This window comes from Nycticebus coucang, chromosome 8, assembly GCF_027406575.1.
Source record: "Nycticebus coucang isolate mNycCou1 chromosome 8, mNycCou1.pri, whole genome shotgun sequence".
Taxonomy (NCBI): Eukaryota; Metazoa; Chordata; class Mammalia; order Primates; family Lorisidae; genus Nycticebus; species Nycticebus coucang.
In genome coordinates this window covers 41067064-41081103 of record NC_069787.1, presented here as the reverse complement: position 1 = coordinate 41081103, position 14040 = coordinate 41067064, and the positions used below count along the sequence as shown (strand labels likewise).

At 39.1% G+C, this 14040-nt stretch overlaps 1 protein-coding gene and 1 pseudogene across 1 annotated transcript in view; both read right to left on the bottom strand.

Annotated features, from left to right (window-relative positions):
• The window catches only part of CFAP20DC (CFAP20 domain containing), a 360272-nt gene that overhangs the window by 177639 nt on the left and 168593 nt on the right, over positions 1-14040 (bottom strand). Inside the window, exon 7 of the mRNA XM_053599624.1 lies at positions 12197-12361. Within this exon, the coding sequence (XP_053455599.1) occupies positions 12197-12361 (165 nt within the window). The remainder of the gene's footprint in view (positions 1-12196; positions 12362-14040) is intronic.
• On the bottom strand, positions 6021-11386 carry LOC128592330 (transcription initiation factor TFIID subunit 13-like; annotated as a pseudogene).

Below are 14040 nucleotides of genomic sequence, written 5' to 3'. Positions count from 1 at the left end.
ATGAATAATCAGAATAGATCAACCCCCCCAAGAAAAGATATGGCAGATGTGATTGAAGATCCCATTCATAAACAACTGGCTGAGATGTCAGAAATTGAATTCAGAATTTGGATTGAAGACAAGATTAATAAAATGGAATTAGGAATTCGAGGAGAAATTAAAAAGTTGTCTCAAGAATTTAATGAATTTAAAGACAAAACCACCAAAGACTTAGACACACTGAAGGAAGAATTTACAGCCCTCAAAGATAAGAAAAATACAGTAGAATCCCTCAGCAACAGAATGGAGTAAGCAGAAGAAAGGATTTCTGACATTGAAGATAAAGTCTTCGAACGCTCCCAGTCTCTCAAAGAGGAAGAGAAATGGAGAGCAGAAACGGATCACTCACTCAGAGAGCTCTCAGATAATTAGAAAAAAAGCAATATAGGAATTATTGGGATTTCTGAGAATGATGAAGTGGCCTTGAAGGGCACAGAGGCCCTTCTGCATGAAATTATGAAAGAAAATTTTCCAGACATGCCTAGAGAATCTGAAATTCATATAGCAGACAGCTTCAGAACCCCAGCAAGATTCAACCCCAATAAGACATCCCCCAGACATATCATAATTAGCTTCACTAAAGTTAACATGAAAGAGAAGATTCTCAAAGCAGCCCGGTGAAAGAAAACTATTACGTACAAAGGAAAGAATATTAGAATAACTGCAGATCTCTCTGCTGAAACTTTTCAAGCCAGAAGAGAGTGGTCATCAACTTTTAATCTCCTGAAGCAAAATAACTTTCAACCCAGGATCTTGTATCCAGCTAAACTGAGTTTCATCTATGATGGAGAAATTAAATACTTCAATGACATTCATATGTTGAAAAAATTTGCCATAAGTAAACTTCAGGATATTCTCAGACCTATCCTCCACAATGACCAACCCAATCCTATACCACAAAAGTAAACTCACTCAGAAACTTCGGATCAAACTCCAACTTCCACACTGGCGAAAGGATTAAAAATGTCCACTGGACCTTTGAAAATCCCGATACCCAAAATTCCACCAGACTTATCAATACTCTCCATCAATGTGAATGGCTTAAACTGTCCTCTAAAGAGGCATAGGTTAGCTGACTGGATACAGAAACTCAAGCCAGATATTTGTTGCATACAAGAGTCACATCTCAACTTAAAAGACAAATACAGACACAGGGTGAAAGGATGGTCATCCATATTTCAGGCAAATGGTAATCAGAAAAAACAGGTGTTGCAATTTTATTTGCAGATACAGTAGGCTTTAAACCATCAAAAGTAAGGAAGGACAAGAATGGTCACTTCATATTTGTTAAGGGTAATACTCAACATGATGAGATCTCAATTATTAATATCTATGCACCCAACCAGAATGCACCTCAATTTATAAGAGAAACTCTAACAGACATGAATAACTTGATTTTCTCCAGCTCCATAATCGTCGGAGATTTCAACACTCCTTTGGCAGTGTTGGATCGATCCTCCAGCAAGAAGCTGAGCAAAGAAATCTTAGATTTAAACCTAACCATCCAATATTTAGATTTAGCAGACATCTACAGAACATTTCATCCCAACAAAACTGAATACACATACTTCTCATCAGCCCACGGAACTTACAAAATTGACCACATTTTAGGTCACAAGTCTAACCTCATTAAATTTAAAGGAATAGAAATTATTCCATGCATCTTCTCGGACCATCATGGAATAAAACTTGAATTGAGTAACAACAGGAACCTGCATACTCATACAAAAACATGGAAGTTAAATAACCTTATGCTGAATGATAGCTAGGTCAGAGATGAGCTTAAGAAAGAAATCGCCAATTTTTTGGAACAAAACGACAATGAAGACACACACTATCAGAACCTCTGGGACACCGCAAAGGCAGTTCTCAGAGGGAAATTTATAGCCCTGCAAGCCTTCCTCAAGAGAACGGAAAGAGAGGAAGTTAACAACTTAATGGGACATCTCAAGCAACTGGAAAAGGAAGAACATTCCAACCCCAAACCCAGTAGAAGAAAAGAAATAACCAAAATTAGAGTAGAATTAAATGAAATTGAAAACAAAAGAATAATACAACGGATCAATAAATCAAAAAGCTGGTTTTTGAAAAGGTCAGTAAAATAGATAAACCTCTGGCCAACCTAAAGAAAAAAAAGAGTAAAATCTCTAATATCATCAATCAGAAATAACAAAGACGAAATAACAACAGACTCATCAGAAATCCAAAAAATCCTTAATGAATATTACAAGAAACTTTATTCTCAGAAATATGAAAATCTGAAGGAAATAGACCGATACTTGGAAGCACATCACCTTCCAAGACTTAACCAGAATCAAGTGGAAATGTTGAACAGACCCATATCAAGTTCAGAAATAGCATCAACTATACAAACCCTCCCTAAAAAGAAAAGCCCGGGACCAGATGGTTTCACGTCAGAATTCTACCAAACCTTTAAAGAGGAATTAGTACCTATATTACTCAACCTGTTCCAAAATGTAGAAAAAGAAGGAAGACTACCCAACACGTTCTGTGAAGCAAACATCACCCTGATCCCCAAACCAGGAAAAGACCCAACAAGAAAAGAAAATTATAGACCAATATCACTAATGAATATAGATGCAAAAATATTCAACAAGATCCTAACAAACAGAATCTAGCAACACGTCAAACAAATTATACATCATGACCAAGTTGGTTTTATCCCAGGGTGTCAAGGCTGGTTCAATATACGTAAATCTATAAATGTAATTCAGCACATAAACAAATTAAAAAACAAAGACCATATGATTCTCTCAATTGATGCAGAAAAAGCTTTTGATAATATCCAGCATCCCTTCTGATCAGAACACTCAAGAAAATTGGTCTAGAAGGGACTTTTCTTAAACTGATAGAGGCCATCTACAGCAATCCCACAGCCAATATCATATTGAATGGAGTTAAATTGGAATCATTTCCACTCAGATCAGGTACCAGACAAGGCTGCCCATTGTCTCCATTGCTTTTCAACATTGTAATGGAAGTTTTAGCCACCGCAATTAGGGAAGAAAAGGCGATCAAGGGTATCCATATAGGGTCAGAAGAGATCAAACTTTCGCTCTTCGCAGATGATATGATGTGTATCTGGAAAACACTAGGGACTGTACTACAAAACTCCTAGAAGTGATCAAGGAATACTGCAGTGTCTCAGGTTACAAAATCAACATTCATAAATCGGTAGCCTTTATATACACCAACAACAGTCAAGTTGAAAAAGCAGTTAAGGACTCTATCCCATTCACAGTAGTGCCAAAGAGGATGAAATATTTGGGAATTTACCTAACAAAAGACGTGAAAGATCTCTATAAAGAGAACTATGAAACTCTAAGAAAAGAAATAGCTGAAAATGTTAACAAATGGAAAAACATACCATGCTCATGGCTGGGAAGAATCAACATTATCAAAATGTCCATACTACCCAAAGCAATATACAATTTCAACGCACTCCCTATTAAAGTTCCACTGTCATATTTTAAAGATCTTGAAAAAAGAATACTTCGTTTTATATGGAATCAGAAAAAGCCTCGAATAGCCAAGACATTACTCAAAGATAAAAAAAAAACAGGAGGAATCACACTACCAGACCTCAGACTTTACTACAAATCGATAGTGATCAAAACAGCATGGTATTGGCACAAAAACAGAGAAGTAGATATCTGGAACAGAATAGAGAACCAAGAGATGAATCCAGCTACTTACCGCTATTTGATTTTTGACAAGCCAATTAAAAATATTCAGTGGGGAAAAGATTCCCTATTTAACAAATGGTGCTGGGTGAACTGGCTGGCAACCTGCAGAAGACTGAAATTGGACCCACACCTTTCACCATTAACTAAGATAGACTCTCATTGGATTAAAGATTTAAACTTAAGAGATGAAACTATAAAAATACTAGAGGAGAATGCAGGGAAAACCCTTGAAGAAATTGGTCTGGGTGAGTATTTCATGAGGAGAACCCCCCAGGCAATTGAAGCAGCTTCAAAAATACACTACTGGGACTTGATCAAACTAAAAAGCTTCTGCACAGCTAAGAACACTGTAAGTAAAGCAAACAAACAGCCCTCAGAATGGGAGAAGATATTTGCAGGGTATATCTCTGACAAAGGTTTAATAACCAGAATCCACAGAGAACTCAAACGCATCAGCAAGAAAAAAAACAAGGGATCCCATCGCAGGCTGGGCAAGGGAAGAGAAACTTCTCTGAAGAAGACAGGTGCACGGCCTTCAGACATATGAAAAAATGCTTATCATCTTTAATCATCAGGGAAATGCAAATCAAAACTACTTTGAGATATCATCTACCTCCAGTGAGACTAGCCTATATCACAAAATCTCAAGACCAGAGATGTTGGCGTGGATGCGGAGAAAAGGGAACACTTCTGCACTGCTGGTGGGAATGCAAATTAATACATTCCTTTTGGAAAGATATATGGAGAACACTCAGAGATCTAAAAATAGATCTGCCATTCAATCCTGTAATTCCTCTGCTGGGCATATACCCAGAAGACCAAAAATCACAACATAACAAAGATATTTGTACCAGAATGTTTATTGCAGCCCAATTCATAATTGCTAAGTCATGGAAAAAGCCCAAGTGCCCATCGATCCATGAATGGATTAATAAATTGTGGTATATGTACACCATGGAATACTATGCAGCCTTAAAGAAAGATGGAGACTTTACCTCTTTCATGTTTACATGGATGGAGCTGGAACATATTCTTCTTAGTAAAGTATCTCAAGAATTGAAGAAAAAGTACCCAATGTACTCAGCCCTACTATGATACTAATTTGGGGCTCTCACATGAAAGCTATAACCCAGTTACACCTAACAATAGGGGGAAGTGGGAAAGGGGGGGGTGGGTAGAGGGAGGGGGATCAGTGGGATCACACCTGTGGTGCATCTTACAGGGGTATTTGCGAAACTTGGTAAATGTAGAATGTAAATGTTTTGGCACAGTAACTGAGATAACGCCGGAAAGGCTATGTTAACCAGTGTGATAAAAATGTGTCAAATGGTCTATGAAGCGAGTGTATGATGCCCCATGATCATATCAATGTATACAGTTATGATTTAATAATAAAAAAAAGAGGGGAAGAAAAAGTATCCAATGTACTCAGTCCTACTATGAAACCTATTTATAAGCACCCACATTTTCATATGCAAGCTATAACCCAACTATAGCCCAAGAAAAAGGGGAAAGAGGAGAGGGAGGGGAAGGGAGAGGAGAGGATGGGTGGAGGGAAGGTAATTGGTGGGACCACACCTACAGTGCATTTTATAAAGATACAAGTTAAATCTACTAAGTGTAGAATATAAATGTCTTAACACAATAACTATGAAAATGTAGTGAAGGCTATGTTAACCAGTTGGATGAAAGTATTTTAAACTGTGTATAAAACCAGCACATTGTACCCCATAATTGCATTATGTACACAGCTATGATTTAATAAAAAAAAAGAAAAAAGAAACAGTTTTTTCCTATATCATCCCTTTAAATGAAACATAAAAAATGTTCACTACAATAATCTCTCAGATTACTTTCATATAGAAACTTCAGAATACATAAAGCACATATTTCAGCTTTCAAAGATGCCATTTAGGTTTCATATATTGAACAGCTACAGCATAGCTGACAATGGCACGAATATACCTAATACATGAACACTATTAATATTTCATCCTTTGTTAATAGTCAGAAAGAACTGTATGGTTTGAAAGGTGCTTTAACTTATTGGTGGTCATTAAAACCCTCAATAAGTAATTCAAGTATGGTCATATAAAGGCAAGCAATTAATCCAATATCACTATAAAAATCAAAGGCATGAAAACAAAAGCAGAAAACTCAGTTTCTCTACCTTTCATTACAGAGGTAGATATCAGGACCTTACTGTAGAAAATATAAGAATTCTTACCTATGGTTTCCCTAGAATATAATTGAGTTTCAGAAACTACAAAGATGTCAAGATCCATAGTTGGCTTCTTCAAATGTTTTTCTTGCCCATTCTTCATTCAGAGTAAGCAAGTCTTTAACCCTAGCAAACATCCTGGGATCCTTTTGAATCAAGATGATATCTTCAATTTGTACTCAACCTTGTCTGCCAATAGACAAGGCCTCGTAAGTCATTTCAGTAATGAACTCTAAGCGGATTCTGGTCATCTCCAAAGTCATACATCATACATCTCAATTCTTCAGAAAAAAGCCTCTGTCTTTTACCCTGTCCACCTTCTGAACCTCCTCCAATTTCTTCATTTTCTTCCTCAAAAGCAGGGTCTTCCTCCTCATCTGCCAGCCTGCCAACCTACAGCAACCAGAAGGCTCCCTCTCAACAGGTTTCAGTACTTCTGTAGCCTCACTTCCAGTGAATTCCACATTAAAGTGAGTTTTTATTTTATTCTGTTTTTAACTAAAATACTTAAACAGTTTTATTTTCACATTTCACAATACAAATAATAACTGCCCCTTTTTTGAGTTTACTTCTTCCCTTCAAAACTATTTTCTCTTTGATAGGAAGGAGGAGCAAATCTTCCTTACCATGCTCTTAAGAAAACACCCAGAGTCACAGCACCATGATCTCCTGGTAAAGCAGAACAAGTAATATGAAACTGACATTTAATGCAGACCTTCTTCCCCAGATGGTAGGTGCAAACAACTTCAAACATCCTGGCTGGAGCTCTAAACTCAAACTTCCAACCTGCAGATGCCACAACCTCCAGCCTCAAGCGCTCTGATGAACGAGATTTTAAAAACCATGAGATATTCTTTTGCAATCTCCACGCATTTGAAAACCACTGGAAGGCATGACAAATCTCTACTTCAGCCTTTCACAACAACCAATTTTTTTAATTTCTGAGGAGTCTGTTGTTATTTCACCTTTGCCATTTTTGATTGATAAAATTCGAGATTCTACTTTTTCCTAGTTAGCTTAGCCAAAGGTTTACCTATTTTATTGACCTTTTCAAAAAACCAACTCTTTGATTTATTGATCTGTTGTATTATCCTTTTGTTTTCAATTTCATTTAATTCTGCTCTAATTTTGGTTATTTATTTTCTTCTGCTGGGTTTGGGATTGGAATGTTCTTCCATTTCCAGTTGCTTGAGATGTCCCATTACGTTGTTAACTTCCTCTCTTTCTATTCTCTTGAGGAAAGCTTGTAGTGCTATAAATTTCCCTTTTCTGCCTTTGCGGAACCGTCAGAGGTTCTGGTAATTCGTGTGTTCATTATCATTTTGTTCCAAAAATTTGGTAATTTCCTTCTTAATCTTGTCTATGACCAAGCTATCGTTCAGCATAAGATTATTTAGTTTCTATGTTTTTGTTTGAGTATGCAGATTCCTGTTGTTACTGAGTTCAACTTTTATTCCATGATGGTCCAAGAAGATGCAAGGAATAATTTCTATTCTTTTAAATTTTCTGAGGTTAGACTTGTGACCTAAGATGTGATCAATTTTGGAGGATGTTCCATGGGCTGATGAGAAGAATGTGTACTCAGTTTTGTTAGGATGAAATGTTCTGTAGATGTCTGTTAAATCCAATTGTTGAATGGTTAAGTTTAAGTCTACAATTTCTTCCTTAGTTTCTTTCGGAGGGTCTATCCACCACCACTAGAGGGGAGTTAAAATTACCGACAATTACGGTGCTGGAGGAAATCAAGTTGCTCATGTCTGTTAGAGTTTCTCTTATAAATGGGGCGCATTCTAAATGTTAATAATTGAGATCTCATCATGTTTAGTGTTACCTTTAACAAATATGAAGTGACAATACTTATCTTTTCTTACCTTTTTTGGTTTAAAGCCTGTTGCACCTGCAAATAAAATTGCAACACCTGCTTTTTTCTGATTTCTATTTGCCTGAAATATAAACAACCATCCCTTCATCCTGAGTCTATATTTATCTTTTAAGGTAAGATGATATTCTTGTATGCAGCAGATGTCTGGCCTGAGTTTTTGTATCCAGTAAGCTAACATGTGCCTCTTTAGAGGACAATTTAAGCCATTCACATTAATGGAGAATATTGATAAAACTGGTAGAATTTTGGGTATTGAGTTTTTCTAAAGTCCAGTGGACATTTTTAGTCCTTTTGCCACTGTGGGAGTTGGAAATTTGATCAAAAGTTTCTCAGTGAGTCTACTTTTGTGGTAGAGGATTGCGCTGGTCATTATGGAGGATAGGTCTGAGAATATCCTGGAGAGCTGGCTTAGTTATGGCCAATTTCTTCACCATGTGAATGTCATTAAAGTATTTAATTTCTCCATCACAAACAAAACTCAGTTTAGCTGAATACAGGATCCTGGGTTGAAAGTTATTTTGTTTTAAGAGATTAAAAGTCGAAGACCATTCTTTTATAGCTTGAAAGGTTTCAGGAGAAAGATCTGCAGTCATTCTCATTTTCTTCCCCTTGTAGGTTATGTTTTTCTTACATCTGGCTGCTTACAGAATTTTCTCCTTCATATCAACTTTAGTGAAGTTAATTATAGTGCAAAATGCATAATTTCGGTTGAGTTGTGCTGGGGTTCTGAAACCGCTGTCTGAATTTCAGAATCTCTTGGCATGTCTGGAAAGTTCTCCTGGATTATCTCATGGAGTAGAGCATCTGGGCCTTTTGAAGCAAGCTCATCGCCTTCAGGAATTCCTATAAGGTGAATATTAGTTTTCTTCGAATTATCCCAGAGCTCTCTGAGAGAAAGATCTGTTTTTGCTCTCCACTTCTCTTCCTTTTTTAGCATTTTGGAGCATTCAAAAGCTTTGTCTTCAATGCCAGAAATCCTTTCTTCTGCCTGCTCCATTCTGTTACTGGGGGATTCTAGTGTATTTCTCAGATCTTTGAGGGCTGCAAATTCTTGTCTCAATGTGTCAAAATCTTTGGTGATTTTGTCTTTGAATTCATTGAATTCTTGAGACAACTTTTGAAATGCTCCTTGAATTTCTAATTCCAACTTTACCTCCATCTATTAATCTTGTTTGCATTCCAAATTCTGAATTTGATTTCTGACATCTCAGCCATTTGTTTATGAATGGGATCTTCTGGTGTGTCCGCCATGTCATTCCTTGGAGAAGTCGATCTACTCTGATTATTCATGTTTCCAAAGTTTTTCCACGGATTCTGCCCCATGATTATTTTACACTGGCTAGATAAGCAGATAAGGTGAAGTTGGGTTGGGGACTCCTGGAGTAGTGATTAACCAGTGCTTTGCTCAAGCGCTGGGACTAGTGTCTGTACCTTTTCCCCTAGAGCTTTGCAAAGGATCCATACAGTGCTACGGCCTGCTTGGTGTAGTCAGGCTAAGTGGGTCTGTCTTGTTTTCAGCTGGTCTCTGTTCAATCCTAGTGAATCAGTAACTCTGGATTGAAGTCCCAGCTGTGGAGAAATACCAGAAGAAGTCACCCTGTCCCCCCACAGGCTACAACTGGAAAACAAAAATCAAACCTTCCTATAACCACACATTCCAGTGTACCACTTTTAATAGTCCTCAGCTGGTTGGCCAACGTCAAGAGTTCCAAATCAATTGTCCCAGTCAGCACCCAGTCTCAAGTGGGAGAGTTCAAAAGGTCTCCGGCAACTAGATAGCAGAGGGGTCTGCTGGCAGGTTGAGCATGCATCTTAGGCTCATTAAAGCAGCACTTCTAACTCAGCCCCGCCCTGGGAGTATGCTCTGGTGCTCTGTGGAATCAGAAGGACCCCCCTAGGAAATGAATTAGTCTGGGGAGGTTGATGCCTCCTTCCCCACGTTACACCTGTCACACCCAGTCACTGGTAACCCCATAGGGCTGTGACCCATTTCCCTCCAATAAGCAGATGCTCCAGGGGTTTGCGCCTGCCTGAGTCACAGGGATATCCATGTCTCCTCCTCCAGGCTGCCGCAGTATGCAACAAGCCAGCAGGGAGAGCTGAAACCTGACAACCTTGGGTGCTTAATGGAAGCTAGGGCGGTTTTCTCAGTTCCAGCCCCACCCCAGATTGATGTTGCTACCACTTACATTCTCGCAGAATTTGTGTTTCTGTCCTGGCTATATTCCCCTGTGGGTCAGGCACTGTTTGAGTTCACAGAAACTGCGATTCAGCCTTACCCTGTGCTTCTGCCATTGTGCCAATTCTCATGGAGCTGGTGTCTCTGTCTCTGCTGCACTCTGTGTTGGGGTGAGTGCAGTTAGAGCTGACATACAGCTGCCTTTCCCTGGGCTGGTGCTGTTGCCCTGCCTTCTTTTGTCTCAGTTATGTTCCTCTGGGGGCTGGGTGCATCTTAGGCTCACTGAAGCAGCATTTCTGACTCACCCCCACCCTGGGAATATGTGTGCGCATTCTAGTCTCTGTCTCCGATGCAACCTGCCAGGGCAGGTACTGACTTAGGCATACCCTTTGCTTACAAGGCCTGTGTTTCCATCCCAGATCTGTTCTGCCAGTGGCTTCCACCGGAGTAGAGGCCCGGCTTTCTCTGGTTGCCAAGAGAAGCATGAAGTGTCTCTCCAAAATATCCCCATGGGTGTGAGTCCTATTGTTCCCCCAACTGCCATTGCTGCTCTGTGCCAGGGGGCACCATTTTCCTTGCCCGTATGGCTCCCTTAGTCCACAGTCCTCTCTTTACATCCATGCCTCAGAATCAGCACAGACCTGCAATAGCTCTCACTTTGTCCACACCTCTCCAGAAAATGCCCAAGAATCTGGACTCCATAAGGGACAGGCTTCCAGACCTCAGGGTGAGAGTGGAGGGGAGTGCTGGGAGATCAGAATTGCAGGCAGAAAATATATATGGTTGTATGCCTAGCGGGAGAGTGCCATTGCACACTAGTGGGTCCTGTCTGGGGAAGGAGTTTTGGGTTTTAGTTGTTCTCTCCTGTGGGATAAAATAGAAGGAGATCTGAACTCTGCTTGCTTGTTTGTAGAAAGTATACTGAGAACCGTTCTCATGGGGGAGGGGACTCCCATCCACTTGGTGATAGATTTTGTAACTATTGTTTATTTCCTTGGGGTCACAGCTCGCCTCAGCAGGGTTGATGTGCGTTCTTCAACCTTCTCTCTTGGCTTAGCTCCAAACCACCAGCTTACTTGCTAAACTTCTGTTCTTTTACTCTCCTTCTGGACAGGAGTCTCTGTGGAAAGCTGGCTCCAGTTGGCCATCTAGCCTCCACCCCCTCTCTCATTTATTATAAATACATATTTACCTAAGTATGTATTGAATACTTTCAGCTTCTTCTCCTCCATAAATGTCCTATTATTAGAACTATCATTTACCTTCCTCTGAATTATTTCAGTGTTTGTGAATGTCATCTGAACTACATAAACTTTATGGGCTAAGTGATCCAGTGGTTTGCAATCCTGGCTGTACATTATAACCAGCAGGGAAGTTTTAAAAACACTCACCCTAGGCCAATTAAATCATATTTTCTAGGGGTAGAGCATAAACATCAGAAAAATAAATTTTGATATCAAGTATTTTAAAAAAGTCTTAGATGATTCTAACATGAATGGAGGTGAGAAGCACTCATTATAGAGGGAGAAAACTGACAACTTTGGCATGTTTTCTGTGGCCCACAGGGTGCTTTTTGAAAAAATTTAAGACTATATTTAAAATTGGGAGATTTATCATAAACATTTTGGATACTCAGCTCCTCTTGAAAAAATAGTAGATCTGATGAGATTGGGCTTGCATTCTTGAAAAGGCAACACTGGCTAGAACTGAATTACAGCTATCCCCCTAGACAGAGTTTCCAGTTGGCTTCAGTTCATCCCACTCACTACAGCTCCCTCACTGGGGCTGCGTGTTAATTGTCATTTATTGTATCATTTGCATAGTTGTTGAAGTTAACCATTTTAGTAGTAGGAGAATCATTTCTCTGAAGCGATACCTAACCCTTTTCCCTTAATACCCACTCCTTTCTCCCCTAGTAAGGTTCACTGTTGAAATAGAAAATATTCCTATGTGTCAACTATCCAGACAGCCAGACCACTCTATTCATTTATGTTATCTTCCTGGCCTCAGTAATGATCTGAGTTTGTAGCCTCTGACTGGTATATGGCAAGTACTATGTTAAGTGCTAGAGATATATTAGAATGAGGTATAGCGCCCTCTTTGAAGGAAGTCACACTTCATCCAGGAGATACATATTATGCTTATCAATTAGGTGCCAAAGTGCATACCTGACTCTGCTGAACTTAGAGGTTGACTTCCAAATTTTATTTCAGTTTGGCGGAGTTTAGTCATGTTTAGCAGCTGTGTGATGTGTGGAACATCTGTTGTTAGTTGACAGCTTCTGGGAATAATGTCTGTAGGTTCATCTTTTGGAAAGGGAACACTGCATACAGCTGAAAATAAAGACAAATGATCATTCTCAAAATGTAAGCCATTTCTGCCAAATGGGCATATCTTATAAATGAAACCAATTAAAGGAAAAGATTTTAGAGTACGAGTTTGGATCAGTTATTCAACCTTTCAGCCTTGATTTTCTTATTTGTAAAATGAGCATGGTAATTTTACTTCTTACTTCCTAGGCTTGCAGAAAGAATTAAATGATATGAAGCATATAACATAGGAAGTGAGTTCAGAGAACTATGCAAGGAAACCATTTGTTGGAAATATTTTATAATTGCTTTTGAATACTGGAGAAGTGATTTGGGAGAACTAGTTTGGTATGTTCCAATTTAGATTTATGAGGGTACGTCAGCTCATTTATGAGATCAATAGGTACAATGACATTATAAAGTAACCTAAGAAACTAACAACCATTATGTAAGTAAATTAACTTTTAAACTTATTTTGAAATAATTTCAACTTCTAGAAAAGTTTAAAAGTATAGCGTTTCCCATATATCCTTTATCTAGCTTTCTCTGTTAAAATCCTACATTTCAGGAGGGGCTTTAAGATGATAGACTAGAGACATATTCATCAGCTACTCCCATTAGCTTTTTATGCATCTCTTTCTTTCCTTCTGTCCTTCCTTTCTTTTCTTTCTTTTTTTTGTGGTCTCTATTTTATTTCTGGTATAGAGCCTTGCTCTGAGGTCTGGGGCACCATGACATTGGTCTGACTCACAGAGGCCTGGGAACCCTGGGCTGGGTGTTCTTTTATCTTTGGCCTCCAAGGGACCGTATTTGTAGGTCTCCACCATGACACATGGCTGATTTTTTTCTGTATTTGGTGGAGGAAGGGTCTTGATCTAGTTCAGCCTGCCAAGGAGATCGTAAATCAGGGGGCCTTCCTGCCCCAGACCCCCAGGGTCCTGGGATTATGGGTGTGGGTCATCATGCCCTGCCCAATACCATTATCATTACTATTTTTCTCTTTCCATTTTTCTTTTCTCCTTTTTCTAAATTAAAAAGATTTTTATTCTTTTCTCCCTTCTTCCTTTCTTTTCTTCTCTTCTTTTAATCCCTATACCAAAAGGCCACTTCAACACCCAAGCACAGAATAAGGAAAATTAAGGATTAGAAGAATTGAGAGGAGTAAGTAGAGGGAGGATGTGAGTAAGAAGAAAACACATATGAGGAGAAAAAATTCTAGCAACATGAAAAACCAGAACAGACCAACAATCCCCAAGGAATCATGAGGCAGCCACCACAGAGGATCCCAACTATGAAGAAATTATGAAAATTACAGAAAGGGAATTTAGGATATGGATGGCAAAAACAATGAAGGGAATTTAAGGGAAAGTGGAAATCCTACCTTTCAATACTTTCAAAGTAAAATAGTTTATTAGGGGCGGAGACAAGATGGCTGACTGAAGCCAGCTTTCCACAGAGGCTCCTGTCAAGAAGGAGAGTTAAAGGACAGAAATTTAGCAAGTAACCTGGTGGATTAGAGCTGCACCACGAGAGAAGGTTGAAGAACGCACATCAACCCCGCTGAGGTGAGCTGTGACCCCAAGGATACAAACAAAAGGCACAACACCCATCACCAAGTGGACAGGAGTCCACTCCCCCATGAGAAATGCTCAGAGTGCCCCACAAACAAACAAGCAGAGTTCAAAGGGCCTCCCACTACACTC